The following is an 18,665-nucleotide window of genomic DNA, read 5'->3' as shown; positions in this document are numbered from 1 at the left end:
TTTCCCTTGTCTCAGGTCTTAAGAGGAAAAGGGAGACAGAGAAGCAAGGGAGAAAAGTCCCATCTCCCCCCACACAGGCAGGGCTGCAGATGCAAATGTATGCAATACACCCTATAGCCACCAGGTGGCAAACTCAGCCCATGCCCTAAAAAGGCTGCTGTGCCCTCAGCCAACTTCCTCTGGGAACAGTGCCTCTGGATGCAGGAACATCAGCGTTGAGGGCCCACCAGCTCTTCCAGAAGGCAGGCAGAGCATAGCCTGACCCAGGAGGGGCAGGCCTGAGACATCCGGGCCAGCTGTTTCTGGCTGCCAGCCTGGGCTCTCTGTCTGCCCGGGCTGTGCTTCTCCGGAGAATGCTTCCCCTCTCTCGGATGTGGGCCGAGCTCTGCCCTGGATGAGTTCACTATCTCCATTTCCTCCTCACTTAGAAACTGCCATTGACACACACTCAACCCCTGCTGAACTCCTCCCAGGAGGAAAACTGGAAAATGGGGGTGGTCAGGAAACAGCCTGCTCACGGTTTAACACAATCTGAATTTAGGATTTTTCCAAAACAAATTAAAAAGACATGCAGTCTGGAGGGGATGAAATGAGAGGCAGGGAGATGAGGGAGGAAGCTTCCACAATGCTGCGAAGGAGAAGATGCTGCAGCCTGAACCTGGGCAGTCAAAGCCACCTCCCCCAGGAAGCCCTCCGTGACCTCCCAGCTTCCAGAGTGCCCTTCCAAGGCTGGAATGTGCGCCCTTCCTCACACACTTCCAGGTATTGTTACTTATCTCCTCTTGGACTTTGCCCATCCTGTCTCCCTCCCTCACCCAGCAGGCGGCCCACACCCTGGCATCCTACTACTCACCGCTTGTGGATCTTCTCCTCCAAATTCTCCGCACAGAAGGCTTTGACTTCATAGTCCACACCGCAAGCCTGTGGGGAAGGGGTCACTGATCACAGGGCCTTGGAGAAGCAGGGTCCCCAGTACACAGCCAGCCCAAACGAGGACACTGGACAGGAACACCAAGCTCCCACAGGCCAGCCTTCCTCGGTCCGGAAGAAGCAGGGGAACGCCCTTGTGCTCAGCCCCAGTGCTGTGCTGCCTCCTCCATCTGACATGGGACATCCCAAATCATCCAAACAGGGCTCTGCTCTTTGGACTCCTGCCTCAGTCTGAGTGGCCATCCTCATCCAGGCAGCTGCCCAGAAATAGCAACAGGCACCTGAGCAGACTGGGGGCACCTACTACTGTGCGCAGACCTGGCCCCGGGTGGCTTCTCTGGTATCCCTCTAATAAGACAAGGAGGCATGTGCTGTCATCTCCATCTTGCAGATGAGGAAGCTGGGCTCAAAGGTCTGCAGCTAGTGGTGTCACATCTCTCCAAGCCTCAGTTTCCCCATCTGTGATATGGGGATGATCGCACCTTGATTCAAGGTTGCCAGGGGTTACGTGAGGCCAGGTGTAGGTCCTCAGAACACTTTGGTCCTGTTGCAACCAACGCCACTCAGGAGGGCCTCTGGACCCATCACTGAATGGGAGAGTGAGGCTGACCCCATACCTGCTGCCCTGTCTAAAGAGAGACTGGTTGTCCAAGGTGGGACCAGCTTAGCCTAACACTGTTCAACAGGGAGAGTGGTTCTGTGTGTCCAGCACCTCCCAGGGAGAAAGCCAGGGACCTGGGGACCTGAGAGTCCTGGAGCCAGAGAGATGGTCCCCTTGGGGTAACCTACCTTCCCTGTGTCTTCAGGCCCCGGCTGCAGTGTCACAGAGCATGGAAGGTTTGGAGGGATCTGTCAAGAAGACAGAACGAGCCATCTATCACATCCACCACTGTCCTGTCTCATGTCTTGCAGCCCAGACACGCCCAGACACCCATCAGACCAAGGGCCCCAGGGGACAGGCCATGTCTACCCCATCAGACCATGCCAAGCCATGCCCCGCAAGTGTCTGAGTTTTGTTTATCTAAAGAGTTTTGCCTAGCCCAGTTCTCGCAGCAATGGTTTAAATAGATCTTTCTATGATGTCTACTGTAGTTGGCAGAATAATGGTTCCCCAAAGATGTCCACACCCTGATCCCCCAAACCTGGGACCTTAACGACAAAAGTGACTTTGCAGATCCAATTAAGGCCTTGAGATGGGGACAGTATCCTGGATGATTTTGGTGGGCCTGATATCATTATGAGAGTCCTTAGAAGTGGAAGCAGAAATGTCCGAGCCAGAGTGATGGGATGTGCAAAAGACTCAACAGCTACTGCTGGCTTTGACGATGGAGGAAGGCACCAGGAGCCAAGGAAAGCGAAGCTGGAAAAGGTGGACGTTCCCTGAGGGCCTCCAGAGGAGCCAGCCCTGCCATGCCTCCATTGTAGCATACTGAGACCTGTTTTGGGACTTCTGACCTCCAGAGCTATAAGCTCATACATCTGTGTTGTTTTAATTGCTGCCAAGTTTGTGGCAATTTGTTTCAGCAGCCATAGGGAGCTAACATGTCTATGTGGAAAAGGTGACTCCATAACCCTCTCCACTCTCTCAGCCTCCCAGAAAGGGAGGGACCACACTGAATCTCAGAATCAGAGAGCCTAAGAAACTTGAGATTTTGAAATCCACCATCTTAGTCTCTGATTTGAAAGGTGGTGGAGCAGACAGATCACCTACTTGCCATCCCTCTCTTGCGAGCTGGGTTAAGCCAGGCAAGTGGGGAGCTGATCTGAGCGGGAGACACCTTGCAGTGACTCAGAGGCCACAAAGGGCTCCTGCTTTCTCTGAAGCCCCTTGGCGACCCCTTTCTCCCACCAATGACCTGGCCTCAGAAGGGTCTAAGTAGCCCAAAGGTACAGGTGACAAACCCCAGCAGGGGCTGGAGAAGAGACACTTACCAGGTAACATAGGTGTCAGTGCCCCAGGTCCCAGCATACACTGGGAAACTGGGTGGCAGGGAGCAACTGACCCACACCGACCCCTTATGCCCACCCCAGAGGGCTTCCTAGAGGTGGTGTTTCTGCAATGGGGCCCCAGGGGTGGCAGTTCCTGACCTCAAAGGTGAAAGGGTAGGCGTGCTCGCCCAACTTCTTGATGAGGCGCTCCTGCAGCCGTGTCAGGGGCTTCTTGTCCTCGGGGGCCGGTGGGAAGGACTGCACATTGGCCACAAACAGGTCCTTGCGAAAGGTCAGGCCCAGGACATCCAGGTCCTCCCGGCCATAGCGGAAGGCGCAGGTCAGTGTCACATAGACTGTGGGGAGCAGGGAGCACTGAGGAGGGGCCTGGGAGAGCAGCAGGTGAGCCCCCCAGAGTACCAGCAGCAGCCCTGGGACAGGCCCCGCTGGAAGCCCCAGGCCTGTCCCAAGCTCTTTGGGGATGGCTGTACTGTCTCCACCAGGAGGGGCTGATATTGAGTACCTGGAAGGATGCCATGGCCTGGCCCCTGGGAGGAGGAGGGGGCTGCCTGCTGAGCAAACCCTGTCCTTCTTCCCCCTCCCACCTCTCCCCAGGGCATGTGTGGAGGGGTATGGAAATAGTCTGACAGGCATGGCGGGGCTGGAGTAGTCTGGCAGGCCTGGGTGGGGGTAGGGGCCTGGGGAAGGAGCAGGGAGTTGTGGGGGCAGGGCAAGTGCTGGATGGTATCTGGAAGGCAAGGGTCTTGTCACAGCTCAGTCGCCCACTCTTATCTTCCTGCACACTGGTGCACATTGATACTGCCCCGGTATCAATGTTCTGTTCTGTTAAAGAAGACCCTACTCCTGCCCTGCTGGCATCCCCAGCCTTGCCATAGTCATGACATATTGATGTGAAGTGCTCAGGGCATGGGGAAACCTTTTCCCAAAGTAGGCTTGGGGCAGGGTCGTCCCAGGCTGGAGGAGGCAAAGGCATCTGTGGGGGTATTTGTTGAGGTTTTCAGGGGAACCAGTGGGGATGGACAGGGAGATCCTATGCTAGAGGTCCAGGGGAAGAGGAGGCCCTTGACAGGCTGGGGATGGGGGCCACAGCCTACCTCTCCTCTCTTTGAGATACTCAGGATCCACCAGGACCACACCATCTGGGTAAAGGACAGAGAGTGAGCAGCCTCTCCCAACCTGGCCTCCCAAACCTCTGCGCCCCCAAACACCAGCCCAAGCCCAGATTCAACCATATATCCATCTAAAATTATCCTGAGAAAAATGGAAAGGCAGGCACCTAGAGGGTGGCACTGCCCACCTCCACCATGCTCTACCTTTCCCCCATCCCAGGCCAGCCTAACAGACACAGCTGGTGACTTTAAGCAGATTAGTTGACATTTCTGTTTCTTCATCTGTTAGTAAGAATAGTAACATAGGTCCGAAACTCCTAGAACCAGGTACACTTTGGAATTTAGAAATTGTGAAGCATAGAGAGGCAAAATTGGCCGGGCATGGTGGCTTATGCCCATAATCCCAACACTTTGGGAGGCTGAGGCGGGTGGATCACTTGAGGCCAAGAGTTCAAGACCAGCCTGGCCAATATGGTGAAACCTCATCTCTACTATAAATACAAAAATTAGTCGGGCATGGTGGTGGGCACCTGTAGTCCCAGCTACTTGGGAGACTGAAGCAAGAGAATCACTTGAACCTGGGAGGCGGAGGCTGCAGTGAGCTGAGATCATGCCACTGCACTCCAGCCTGGGCAACACAGCGAGACTCTGTCTCAAAATAAAATAAAATAGGCAAAATGGTACATGTTCCATATATTCTGTAATGACCTCTACAAGATCTGCACCCTATTATTAAAGCCATTAATACCTCCGTAGGAAAACACAAATATTCTCACCAAGAGGCTAAATATAGCCTCACATCAGTTGGGGTCAGGTTTGCCAATAAATGAATTCTGCATTAAACTTGGAAGCAATGCTAGGTTTTCAGAGCTTCTTGGGCTTGCCACATGTGAATCAGGGGTTGTGATCTGCAGTGCCTCCCTCATGGGTCTCCCGTGAGGACTGAATGGGTATACACATGAATGTGCACATGCGTACAGCACTTAGACAGTGCCGAGCACTCGAGAGCACTCTGCAGGTTGTGGAAGGTGCCTCAGTGCCCTGGCCCTCGGGAGCAGAGTCCAGCTGAACACAAAGGACATCTCTGCTCAGCACCTCAGGAGGCCAGAAACACTGGTTCAGGGTCACCCCCTTGGCTGACATCCCCTGTCTATCTCTGGCCAAACCTTTCTTTCCTCTCTCTCCCCCTACCCTCTAACCCATTGTCATTCCATTGCCAGTGGAAGAGGAGGGCCAGGATGGACCATCAATGTCCCGTTGGTGAGGCCAGTGGGCTTGGACTTGCATGCAGGTTTGGTGGGGAACCGGTAAGCATAGGGAGGGTATGATCAGATCAAGCCAAATGGCAAGGTCACTATGGGAGAAGAATCTCTCACAGTAAGTCCCTGAGCAGCTCTGCACAGTGCCCCAGAGTGCTCAGGGATCCCAGGGCTCACAAGGGGCCTGGTACAGAGTGGGTGCTCTGTGAACACCTGCTGAACAGCTCTCAGGGTGCCTGCGTGTGTTGGGGGCTAGATTCCTGCCCCTGTCCTCTCCCAGTCTCTGGGCTGCCTCTGCTGCTGTCCTTAGTAGACCAATGGGTACGGATAACCCTGGCCTCAGAGGGTCACCAGAAATGACGACATGAAGCAGCCACAGGTGAGCACCGGGATGCCTGCTCCCAGCCTCTGAGGGGCCAGCTCAGGGAGAAGATGCCAATGGCAGAGGGACACTGAGCTTCAGAAGACACCAAACAGCATCCTAGGCAGGGCTGGAGGGGAGAAGTGGGGTGTTTGCTCCAGGCCATGAAGGGCTCTGCTGACTGTCCTCTGGCCCCTGGAGCCCAGTGTCCTCAGGTCTTCCTCCTGGTGAGCTGAAGTCTGCAGCCGGGCTCGCTCCCTTGGCTCAGGGACCACACAAATCACTCCTGCCCTGGCCCCAGGACAGCCCGCAGGGACACTGATGGGAGAGGCCACACTAGGCCTCACTTTGATTTGCTCATCTTTTTTTTTAAGACAGAGTCTTGCTCTGTCACACAGGCTGGAGTGTAATGGCATGATCTCGGCTCACTGCAACTCCGCCTCCCGGGTTCAAAGGATTCTCACGCCTCAGCCACCCCAGTAGCAGGGACTACAGTTGTGCGTCACCATGCTCTGCTTTTTTTTTTTTTTTTTTTTATTTTTTAGTAGAGATAGGATTTCACCCTGTGGGCCAGGCTGGTCTCAAACTCCTGACCTCGGGTGATCTGCCTCCCAAAGTGCTGGGATTACAGGCGTGAGCCACCATGCCCAGCTGGCTTGCTCATCTTTCAAAAATCATTGAACCTCTTTGGACCTCACTGTGCCCATTTATAAAATAGGAGTAATTCTAGGCTTCCCTCTCACAAACAGGCATGAGAAGAGACCATGAGACCAAGGCTCTTCCAATGAGAGCAGTCATTCTTAATCAGGGTGATTCTGCCCCCAAATGAGACACTTTGGCAACGAATAAAGACCTTTTTTTTTTTTTTTTGAGATGGAGTCTCACTCTGTCACCCAGGCTGGAGTGCAGTGGCGCAATATCAGCTCACTACAAGCTTCATCTCCCGGGTTCAAGCGATTCTCCCACCCCAGCTTCCCGAGTAGCTGGGGTGGAAGAATTACAGGTGCCCACCATCACACCCAGCTAATTTTTGTATTTTTAGTAGAGACAGGGTTTCACCATTTAGCCAGGATGGTCTCGAACTCCTGACATCAAGTGATCCTCCTGCCTCAGCCTCCCAAAATGCTGGGATTACAGGCATGAGCCACCGCACTCGGCCTAGAGACATTTTTAGTTGTCCTAACTGGAGCATGAGGTACTCTGGGCATCGAATGAGTAGAGGCCAGGGATGTGGCTATCCAGCCTATAACACACAGGACAGGCCACACCAACAAAGAATTATCCAGTCCAAAATGTCAAGCATGCAGAGATTGCAAAACCCTGAATTTGAATAAGAACCTGGAAGATGCCTTCAGCCACAGCCCAGCTTCTAGCAGGACCGCCATGTACGTGAGGACAGCTTCCATTTCACAAGTTCTAAGAAGGACTCTCCCTCTCTCTCCTACCCTTTGCCATCACACGGAAGCAGAACAAAGAGTTTTGCAGACTCTGCCAGGTTTGAACCGGACTCCTCTATCTACTCGCTCTGTGACCTGGAGTAAGTCACTGAGCCACTCTGTGCCTCATTCTCCTTGTCTGTAAAGCAGGGATAGTCATCATAGCCACCCCCACTGTCTGCTACATGACACGCCTTATAGTAAGTGGTGGTATCTGTCGTCATCACCCTCACCCTTCTTACCATCATCAGGACGCCTTCTCTGATTCTCACCTCAGTCCTTCCCACAGTCTCTTCTTGCAGTCCTCACTTGAGTGGGAAAGTAGCTGCTCAGTAAATGCTTGCTGTCTGAAGCAGGAAGCCATCCACCCCCGTTCTTGGCACCAAGCCCCTCTGGAGAGCTGAGAGCTATTTCTGGGAGGTTTGGCCAGCCCCATCTTCCCCCAGCCCTCCTCTCGCCCTCCAGGGACTCACCCACGGGGTCCACGAGGTCGATGTGGTCCACAAAATCCCGCTTTCCCAGGTAGACGGTGAGCTGGGGAGGAGAGGCATAGGGGGCGTTAGCAGCTGCAGGCCCGGAGGACACAGGACCCTGCCCTGGAGGAAACCCTGAGAGCAGCCTCTGAAACTCCAGACCCATCCCTAACCCTTATGAAAATTCTAACTGGACTTGGGCCTTCACCCCATCCCTAATACCAAGATTCGCAAACCCTTGTAAAATCTTAAAAGCATCTCTTCTTCCCAAAACCCTGTGAAGAAGTCATTATTGTTCCTGTTTTACAGATGAGGACACTGAGGCCCGGAGAGATCCTCATGCCAAGCACCACTGCCGGTGGAGCAGCAGCGGCAGAGAAGCCGAGTGAGTGGGAGTGTGGGCATCTCACAGGGTGAGAGCCCCCAGGCAGGCAGGAGCACTGAGCCCTCAGAGGCTCTGAACGAGGGCCGTACTGTGTTCTTCAGTTGCTCCTCCTCCCATGTAGCCAGGCAGGGATCCACTGATACGAGGACTCGTTTTCTTTCTCTTAATTAATTTTTTTTTTTATCGAGATGGAATTTTGCTCTTGTTGCCCGGCCTAGAGTGCAATGGCGCAATCTCAGATCACTGCAACCTCCACCTCCCGGGTTCAGGTGATTCTCCTGCCTCAGCCTCCTGAGTAGCTGGGATTATAGGCGTGCACCACCACGTGCGGCTAATTTTTGCATTTTTAGTAGAGACGGGGTTTCACTATGTTCGTCAGGCTGGTCTCAAACTCCTGACCTCAGGTGATCAGCCTGCCTCGGCTCCAGGGCGGGATTACAGCTGAGCGCACCGCGACGCAGCCTAATTTAATTTTTTTAAACTGACTTGAAAGTATATGTTAAACCCGGGTGCGGGCGGGGCTCAAGCCTGTAATCCCAGCATGTGGGAGCCTGAACGGGCAGATCACAAGGTCAGCGAGATGAACATACTGCTAACCCCGGTGAAACCGCCCGTCTGATACTAAAGAACAAATACATCAAAAAACGAGCGGCGAAGTGCGGCGCCTGTAGTCGCCAGCACTCGGGAGGCTAAGCAGGAGAATTCGCCCGCCCTTGCGCGGGCAGCGCCTAGTCGGTGGTGACCCGGAGCGAGCTTCGCAGTGAGCGAGACTGCACTGCACTCAGCCTGGGTGTGACAGAGCGAGACTCTGTCTCAAAAAAAAAAAAAAAAAGAAAGTATATGTTATTTATCATGCACAACACAATGTTTTAAAATAGATATACATTGTGGAAAGGCAACCTCCAGCTAATGAACAAATGCACCGCCTCACACAGTTAGCAGTTCTGTGTGTGACGACTTGCCTTCTGAAGCACTGAGGGGTCGGGGACTCATGCCCCACTCAGTAGCCGGCCAGGAGGGAAAAACTCCGAGACAGAATTCCAGCAGCTAAACCAGATCCAGAGTGTCACCCTGATGTGTCTGTTGCTCAACAACCCTTCAATCCTCGTGACTCAACCGTCATCATTATTTCTCACGTCCATCCCTTTCCATCCCCACAGCCACTCCTGCCTAGACTACCACACCAGCCCCTTGCTGCTCACTCGCTGAGAGCCTGCTCTCCTCTTTAGCTAGACTAGACATCCTAAAATGCAAATCTTTTTTTTTTTTTTTTTTTTTTGAGATGGAGTCTCGCTCTGTCGCCCAGGCTGGAGTGCAGTGGTGCAATCTCAGCTCACTGCAACCTCTGCCTCCTAGGTTCAAGTGATCCTCACACCTCAGTCTCCCAAATAGGTGGAACTACAGGCATGCACCACCACGCCTGGCTAATTTTTGTATTTTTAGTAGAGACAGGGTTTCAAACTCCTGACCTCAAGTGATCCACCCACCTTGGCCTCTCAAAGTGCTGGGATTATAGGTGTGAGCCACCACGCCTGGCCCTAAAATTCAAATCTAACGATGCTACTGCCGCCTGAAACCCATTAATGGTTCCTCAGTGTCCAAAAATAAGGATAACAAATGGGTTTCATTCCAAGTGCCAACTCAGATCTACTGGCGGGGAGAGGGGGCAGGGAGCTGTCTGGGACTCTGGCCTAAGAAGGAATCTAAGATGAAACCCTGGTGCAGCAGGAAAGGGCGATGGTGACTGATGTTATCTGCTGTGGGCACAGAAGAGAGATGTGGAAGCACATGTGGTGCTATTTGCCAACCCAGGCCAGCTCGTAAGCCAAGCCACAGGGTTCCCGTGACCAGCCCTGCAGCCTCTCAGCCTCAGCCTCCCTCTTGGCACTCTGAACTCAGCTGCTTAAGATTCTCACAGTCCCTATGCTTTTGTGTCCTGTCTACAACGCCATTTTCACCTTGCCTTGCTGGAAATGCATCCCTCCTAGAAGCTGCCACTGCCCACCAGGCTGGGTCCTGCAGCCCCTATGGCCCCATATCTCCACCTGCCACTTCATGCTGAAATGATGGATTTCGGTGTCTGCCTCTGCCATCTGGCTGTGAGAGGCACAGGCTGTGCCTCATTCATCTCAGTACACCCTGCTCCTGTCCCCGCCGGCTCAGCCCAGACCTGGTGTGGAATGGTGTCAATAATGTCTACCTGGCGAACTGAGGGGGAAGCAGGATGGCGTCTGGCCCTGCAGGGAGAAAGCAAGAGAGCCAGGCCCTGGGAGCTGCCCTGGCTAAGGAGGTGACACCAGCGTCCTCTCACAGCAGGGGACTCACTCCCCCAGGGCCCTCGGCGCTTACTGATTGGCTTGTCCTCCACTGTCACACACTTACTGAAGTCTCTCTATGACAGGCCGTCTCTCCACACCAGAGCTCGGGGAGCTGTGCTTCCCCACTCAGAAAGTTTCCTGAGTGTGTCCTTCCCCCTTCAACTGATAGCTCCAAAAGACAGAGCTGTGTCACCCCTAAGACGGGGAGCAGCACCTGCCCCCTCTCACAGAGGTGTGCACTTCAGGGGACATGCCATTTCCTCTGCTTCCCAAGAGAAAATGACCAGAGTGTGAGGTCAGGGAGGCGCTGGGCGCAGCTGTTACAGACTCACCTTTCCATTCGGACTGGCCTTCTTGAACACTCTGTGGAGAGAAAGAGAGGTCAGGCCAGGGTTCATGTATCCTGCCCAGGAGCAAGTTCCTGTGGGCCACCTTGAGGCAGGACCGGGGACCAGGGCTGGAGTGACTGACAGGCACCATGCAAGCTTGAGATCCGAACAGTGCCCATGTAATCTGCTCTTACCATCTCCACTGGTAAGCCTCCACGATAGCCATTAGAGCTCTCCTGGGCTACGCAACAGCCCCCTTGCAGTCAGGTCTTTGCAGGGCAGGCTGCGGGAGTCTCCAAGTGCAAATTTTCTGAGCTTAAGCGAGGAAAAGCCTGGCATGTTGTAAGGTTTGTGTGATCTACTCTCACCTCCTGGTGTCACCTCCTACTACTCTCCCTCACCCATCTCCAGCCACATCTGCCCCTGGCTGGTCCTCGAGCACACCAGGGCGATTCCTACCTCAGGGACAGTTCAGAGGCTCTCCCTGAGACATCTGCATGCTCAACCCCACTGTGTCCCCGGGCCTGAAGTCCCTCTCTTGCTCTACTTCTTCTTTTTCCATAGTACTCATCACTTTCTTTTTTGAGACAAGGTTTCACTCTGTCACCCAGGCTGGAGTGCAGTGGTGTGATTTCTGCTCACTGCTTCAATCTCTGCCTCCCAGGCTCAAATGATCTTCCCTGCTCAGCCTCTCAAGTCACTGGGACCACAGGCACACGCCACCACCCTGGGCTAATTTTTATTTTTTGTTTTCTTGTTTTGTTTTGTTTTTTGGTAGAGATGGGGTTTCACCATATTGCTCAGGCTGGTCTTGAACTCCCGGACTCAAGCGATCTGCCCACCTCAACTTCCCAAAGTGCTGAGATTACATGTGTGAGCCACCGTGCCCAGCCAACACTTAACACTTTCGAACGTATACATATTTCACTTGTTTATTATGTGTCTACTCTGCTAACATGTCACTCCACGAGGGCAAGGATCTTTGTTTCTCTTATCCATAGATGCATCTATCCCAAGCACCCAGAATGGCACTGCAATCATTGTTTAATAAATGATGGGTCTAGGCACGGTGGCTCATGCCTGTAATCCCAGCATTTTGGGAGGCCGAGGAAGTCAGGAGTTCAAGACCGTGCCTGACTAATGTGGTGAAACCCTGTCTCTACTAAAAATGCAAAAATTAGCTGACGTGGTGGCGGGCACCTGTAATCCCAGCTACTTGGGAGGCTGAGGTAGGAGAATTGCTTGAACCCAGAAGACAGAGGTTGCAGTGAGCCAAGATCGTGCCACTGCACTCCAGCCTGGGCAACAGAATAAGACTCAGTCTCAAAACAAAAACAAACAAACAAAAAATGATGAATGGCAGGTAGCAAACACTCAATCAATAGTTGAACAGGTGAAGGAATGAATGAATGAAGAAATCAATCACCTTACTTAACAGAAACTGAAGCCCAGGAAAGGCAGAGAATAAGCCATGGTCACCCAGCAGAGTTCTGGACAAGGAATCAGGTCGAGATGTAGTCCATGACTCCCAAAAAGTGGAATGTATTTGCCTTCCGTATCTCCTCCTGCCCTCTCCCACAAGCTGGGTCTTGGAGCCTGAGACCCCCTTCCCTAGCCGCCAACAGCTAGCTCCAGGATCTCTCAAAGTAATTGTTGGGAGGGAGAGAAGAAAATTGAAAGATAGAGACAGAGACCCTGAGATAAGAGAAGGGGTTGGGGAAGAGAGAGGAGGATAGGGACACAGACCCTGGACGGGTGAAAATAAAAGATGAAATAAGAGAGGCTAAAACAGCCATGGACAGAGGGGTAGGGTAGGCACACATGAGGCTGAGAGGGCTTCCTGCCACCCAGTCCTCCCCCAGGAGCGCAGGGCCCAGCAGGCACCAGGGTGGGCAGGACAGTGAGGCCCACCACGGCACAGGGACAGCCACTCCTGCCTCCTTCCGGAAGAGACGGCGAGTAGGTGGTGGCTCTGCGCTGCTTTCATAGCCCTGGCCCTGCCCACCCCCACCTCTCACTTCTGGGCTGGCAGGAACCACTGATGGGTGTGAGCATGGCTTGCTAAGAAGCCTGCCACATCCCGCCCCACCTCCCCTGGGAGACTGGGCTTTTCTCCTCCTCATAAATATGTATTTATTTATTTATTCATTTTTATTTTTTTGAGATGGAGTCTCGCTCTGTTGCCCAGGCTGGAGTGCAGTGGCGTGATCTCAGCTCACTGCAACCTCCATCCCCCTGGTTCAAGTGAGTCTCGTGCCTCAGCCTCCCCTGTAGCTAGGATTACAGGCGTGCACCACCAGGCCAGGCTAATTTTTGTGTTTTTAGTAGAGACGGGGTTTCACCATGTTGGTCAGGCTGGTCTCAAACTCCTGACCTCAAGTGATCCGCCCACTTCCAGCCTCCCAAAATGCTGGGATTACAGGCGTGAGTCACCGCATCCAGCTTCCTTCTCATAAATATTTATTAGTGTTCAGAGTGTGAAGATGCCACAGTTAGCTGGAGTGTGATAATTGCTAAAGTGAGGAAAAATACAGATCACACGGTTTGAAGCAGCAGCTCCCAAGGTGGGGCTGGGACCTGCAGAGAAGACCAGAGAAGTGGCACCGGCCACAAGGGACTCCACCTGCTTCCAGAAGCCCTGGGAGTCCATGGTCTGAGGGAAAGGAGAGGCCACAGTGCCTGAGGCCACTAACAACTGAGTCAGGGAAAACCATTCCAGGGACTGCCGGAAGGAGCGAGACACCCTGGTCAGGCCGGAAGGGGCAAATTCAAGAAGGGAAAGAGGGAAGACAGAACTTTGTTGAGTGGCTAATTATTTCTCATAATAGCTCTGTGAAATGGGGATTATCATCCTCATTTTACAGGTAATTAGCTCAAGGCTCAGAGAGATGCAGTACTTTCCCCAAGAACACACAGCAAGCCAGGGACTCGGTCAGGATTCAGACCCAATTCTATCTGCCTGCCTCCAGAAGCTGGGTGCTTCATATCCAACCCAGCTGTTTTCCTAAACCAGGTGTTTTCAACAACATTGGGAATAACAATAAAGAGGGGAAATGAGGAGAGGAGAGGGGCAAGGGGCAGAGTGAGTGTGACCACGGTAGGAAGTGTGGCCAGCCGTGGGGAATGACCTGCTGCTAACCTCGTCAGCACCAGGACCACCTCCTTCAGGAAGCAGGACTCTGATGGCTTCCTCAAATGACAGCAGCAGCCACTACATTCCCCAAAAGCATGCCATGCTCTAGACGTGACTTTAGGTATTTTTCCTAGAATACTGCTGATCCTTACAATCCCATTTCAGAGATGAGGAAATTGAGGCTCACCAAGGTGAAGCATGGTCTGCCTGTCTCCAGAGCCCATGTCCTTTCCACTCCATGACACTGTCAAGCCCCCTGTGATAAAACTCTGACTTCCTGACCCTAACACTATCAGAAAAGAGGCCCCTGTGAGGATTTTTCGTTTCCTGGGACCTCCATCTATGCAGTGTCACACAGATGGCTCTGTCTGTCAACTTCGAAGAGCATGCACACACGTCCAAGACTAGTCAAAGCCAAATTTCCAGGATGCCAGAGGCAGGGTCTGTCTCGCCCCCAGCCCCATCTATGCCTCACGGCCTGATTCACAGAGCTGGGTGCCTATAAGAGAAATATGAGCAGTGTTCCAGCTGATTAAGCCTCAGTGGAGACGAGGAACAGAACCAGCCCCCACCGCACCCAACCCCACCACCCAGGGTAGCTCAAGAAAATGGGAGGGCATGTTATAAGAAGGCAAAACTCTCACGGGATGCAGGCAGGATGCATGGTGGCTGGCGCAGGACCTGGGAAGCCATGGGAATCTCAGGCAGTCTCACTCTCTCTGCACCTCTCCTCCTGGGGCTGCGTGTTCCCCCGGTTGCACTGCTTTCTGGGTGGCTGCCCCATTGCCTCTGTGGACCAGTTGTCTCTACTTACTCAAGGCTTTTCTCCTCCTCCATCCTTTTGGCTTGGATGTGACTCCCACTCTGACACTGTTTCCACTCTGCTTCTCACTCAGCTTCCCACAGCTAACTGGTTGAATGGCCCACTTCCAAATTCCCAGGAGAGGAATTTGATTGGTCAACATTGGTCATGTGTTCCACACCTGGGCCAATCAGCTATGCCTAGGTGTGTCACACATCTAGGTGTGTCATATGGTACAGGAGGCCTGGGCAGAAGAGGGTCTGTAATGTTTTCCAAACAGGGGATCACAACATACTAGTTGATAATAAAACCAACTTATGGCTGGGCATGGTGGCTCCTGCCTGTAATCCCAGCACTTTGGGAGGCGGAGGTGGGAGGATCACTTGAGGTCAGGAGTTCAAGACCAGCCTGGTCAACATAGTGAAACTCCGTCTTTACTAAAAATACAAAAATTAGCCGGGCATGGTGTCATGCGTCTGTAGTCCCACCTACTCGGGAGGCTGAGGCAGAAGAATTGCTTGAACCAGGGAGGCAGAGGTTGCAGTGAGCTGAGATGGTGCCACTGCACTCCAGCCTAGGCAACAGAGCAAGACTCCGTCTCAAAAATAAATAAATAAATAAATAACCAACTTAAGAGATTTTTTTTTTAATGAAATGGAACGGAATAGAAAATATAAGCATGCACTGCAGGTAGCAAGGTATAATAGACATTATTATATTCACCAAAATTCAGTTTCCCTCTAAACCTGGGGGTATGTGAGTATCAGATTTCTGTGGTACTATGAAGTTAGGCATGTCTATGTGGCTTGCTCTGGCCAATGAAATATGAGTAGAAGTGCCAGATGTCAGTGCCAGGCAGATTTAAGTGCTGGTGCTTCATTCCCCATGCCCTCTGTATTCGTTTTCTATGGCTGCTGTAACAAATTACCACACACTTAGTGGCCTAAACCAACACAAACAGGTCAGGTGTGGTGGCTCACGCCTGTAATCCCAGCACTTTGGGAGGCCGAGGTGGGAGGATCACTTGAGTTCAGGAGTTCAAGACCAGTGTGAGCAACATGGTGAAACTCCGTCTCTACAAAAATACAAAAATTAGCCAGGCGTAGTGGGGTGTGCCTATAGTACCAGCTACTCAAAGGCTGAGATGGGAGGATCACTTGAACCTAGGAGGTGGAGGCTGCAGTGAGTCAAGGTTGTGCCACTGCACTTGAGCCTGGGCGACAGAATGAAACCCTGTCTCAAAAAAAAAAAAAAATCCCACACACAAACACACACACACAACGTATTATAGTTTGGTAGTTCAGAAACACTAAATGGGCATCACTGGACTAAATTCAAGATACCCGCAGGGCTGCATTCATTTCTGGAGGCTCAAAGGATAAATCTGTTTCCCTGACCTTCCCAGCTTCTAGGGGCTGCCCACATTCCTTGGCTCATGGCCCCTGCCTCTATCTTCAAAGCCAGCAAGAGCACGTCGAGTTCTTATCACATTGTCTCACTCTGACCTTCTCTTCTGCCTCTCTCTTCCATTTATAAAGACCCCTGGGATTACGTTGAACCCGTCTGGATTATCCAGAACAATCTTCCTATTTTAAGGTCGGTTAATTAGCAACCTTAATTCCATCTGCAACCTTCATTACCCTCTGCCATGTGACATATCATATTCACAGGTTCCAACGATGATGACGTAGACATCTTTGGGAAGAGCATTCTTTTGCCTGCCATGCTGTCTTTCCTTTGCCACTGAAACCAGCAATGATCTGTATGAGAAAGCCTCCATCAACCTAAATCCCAGGGCTGCCCCACTACATGACAGATGTGTAGCATAAGGGAGAATGAAAGCTCTTGAGCCACTAAGATTTGGGGGTTCTTACTGCTGCAGGCTGGCTTCTCCTGGCTGATACAAAAAGTGAGTATTCACTGGGCACAGTGGCTCACGCCTATAATCCCAACACTTTGGGAGGCCAAGGTGGGCAGATCACTTGAAGCCAGGAGTTCGAGACCAGCCTGGTGAACATAGTGAAACCTTGTCTCTACTAACAATACAAAAAATTAGCCAGGTGTGGTGGCACATGCCTGTAATCCCAGCTACTCAGGAGGCTGAGGCATGAGAATCACTTGAACCTGGGAGGCAGAGGTTGCAGTAAGCTGAGATCGTGCCACTGCACTCCAGCCTGGGCAACAGAGTAAGGCTCTGTCTCAAAAATAAATAAATAAGAGTATTATTTAGCAAAATGTTTGTTTCAGGTGAATGTGTGTGTACTGAATTACAACGTAAAACGAATTTCACAATGCAAATTTAAAAATGTTTCAGATCCACTGTTCTAGAAAAACATGCCTAAACCGGCCGGGCGCGGTGGCTCAAGCCTGTAATCCCAGCACTTTGGGAGGCCGAGACGGGCGGATCATGAGGTCAGGAGTTTGAGACCATCCTGGCTAACACGGTGAAACCCCTTCTCTACTAAAAAATACAAAAGCTAGGCGGGCGAGGTGGCTGGTGCCTGTAGTCCCAGCTACTCGGGAGGCTGAGGCAGGAGAATGGCATAAACCCGGGAGGCGGAGCTTGCAGTGAGCTGAGATCCCGCCACGACAGAGCGAGACTCCGTCTCAAAAAAAAAAAAACATGCCTAAACCAAACATGCCCTATCAGTGTCCATGCAGACTGCTGGATGCTGTCTTCTGATTCCATTCCATCAAGGTGATGCTGCCAGGAAGACGGGTAAGTCAGCTCTCCATGAACCAGAATGTCAGCTTCTCCAGTGAGCCCCACTCCCCACCTGCAGCACAGGGTACCTGTGGACCAACTTTGACACTAATATTTCACCCCACTTCGGTGAGCCGTCAGTCCTCCCAGTGTCCCTTTGTGCCTGTCAGGGAGAGGGCTACATGACAAAGGACCCAAATGAAGCACCTTCCAAGACTGATTACACCAAAACAAGAGTTTGTAATTCTACATGAAAAAGCTAAACAAGGAATATCTTTTTCCTTTTTTTTTTTGAGATGGAGTCTCACTCTGTCACCCAGGCTGGAGTACAGTGGCACCATCGCGGCTTGCTGCAACCTCCACCTCCCGGGCTCAAGCGATTATCCTGCCTCAGCCTCCCAAGTAGCTGGGATTACTGGCGTGTGCCACCATGCCTGGCTAATTTTTTGTATTTTAGTAGAGACAGGGTTTCACCATATTGTCCAGGGTGGTCTTGAACTTCTAAGCTCAGACAACCCGCCTGCCTCGGCCTCCCAGAGTACTGGGATTACAGGCATGAGCCACTGTGCCCAGCCAACAATGGAATATTATACAGCACTGAAATTAGGTTTCCATCTTTCATAACACAAGGAAATGCCTATCATAGAATAGTAAGCAGAGTAAGTCAGGAATCAGAATAGTACGTTTGGCATGAGCTCAACTTTACACTCAATAAATACCCAAAACAAAAAAATGAGAAGACTTAATGTTGTTAAGATGCCTACGCTCCCCTAACTGATTCAATGTAATCTTTATTAAATCCCAGCTAGCTTTTTTGCAGAAATTGACAAGCTGATCCTAAAATTCATAAGGTAATGCCAGGGAGCCAGAATAGCCAAACTATCTTTAAAAAAATAATAATAATAGAACCAAGTTAGAAGACTCACACTTCCCACTTTCAAAACTTACTACAGCCGGGCGTGGTGGCTCAAGCCTGTAATCCCAGCACTTTGGGAGGCCGAGACGGGCAGATCACGAGGTCAGGAGATCGAGACCATCCTGGCTAACACGGTGAAACCCCGTCTCTACTAAAAAAAAATACAAAAAACTAGCCGGGCGAGGTGGCGGGCGTCTGTAGTCCCAGCTACTCAGGAGGCTGAGGCAGGAGAATGGCGTAAACCTGGGAGGCGGAGCTTGCAGTGAGCTGAGATCCGGCCAATCCGGCCACTGCACTCCAGCCCAGGCGACAGAGCGAGACTCCGTCTCAAAAAAAAAAAAAAAAAACTTACTACCAAGCTACAGTAATCAAGACTATATTGTGCTGGCATAAAAACAGACATACAGGGCCGGGCGCAGGGGCTCACACCTGTAATCCCAGCACTTTGGGAGGCCGAGGCGGGTGGATCACAAAGGCAGGAGATCGAGACCATCCTGGCTAACACGGTGAAACCCCGTCTTTACTAAAATACAAAAAATTAGCCAGGCGTGGTGGCGGGA

At 51.9% G+C, this 18,665-nt stretch overlaps 1 protein-coding gene across 5 annotated transcripts in view; it reads right to left on the bottom strand.

Moving 5' to 3' along the window:
* ARRB1 (arrestin beta 1) overlaps window positions 1-18,665 on the bottom strand; it is a 102,489-nt gene that overhangs the window by 20,613 nt on the left and 63,211 nt on the right. For all 5 annotated transcript variants that reach the window (XR_001887870.1, XM_017885266.1, XM_017885269.1 and 2 more), the window contains exons 2-7: window positions 10,554-10,584; window positions 7,519-7,579; window positions 3,975-4,019; window positions 3,019-3,215; window positions 1,720-1,779; window positions 854-921 (exon numbers count right to left, since the gene is read on the bottom strand). Coding sequence is in view for 4 of the 5 variants with exons in the window: in XM_017885266.1 (XP_017740755.1) it covers window positions 854-921; window positions 1,720-1,779; window positions 3,019-3,215; window positions 3,975-4,019; window positions 7,519-7,579; window positions 10,554-10,584 (462 nt within the window). In the remaining variant the exon portion in view is untranslated. The remainder of the gene's footprint in view (window positions 1-853; window positions 922-1,719; window positions 1,780-3,018; window positions 3,216-3,974; window positions 4,020-7,518; window positions 7,580-10,553; window positions 10,585-18,665) is intronic.

The sequence above is a fragment of the Rhinopithecus bieti genome, unplaced genomic scaffold (assembly GCF_001698545.2).
Source record: "Rhinopithecus bieti isolate Rb0 unplaced genomic scaffold, ASM169854v2 scaffold_14549, whole genome shotgun sequence".
Lineage (NCBI taxonomy): Eukaryota > Metazoa > Chordata > Mammalia > Primates > Cercopithecidae > Rhinopithecus > Rhinopithecus bieti.
Note: the sequence above shows the minus strand (reverse complement) of the source record. Positions and strands in the feature narration are given on the sequence as shown.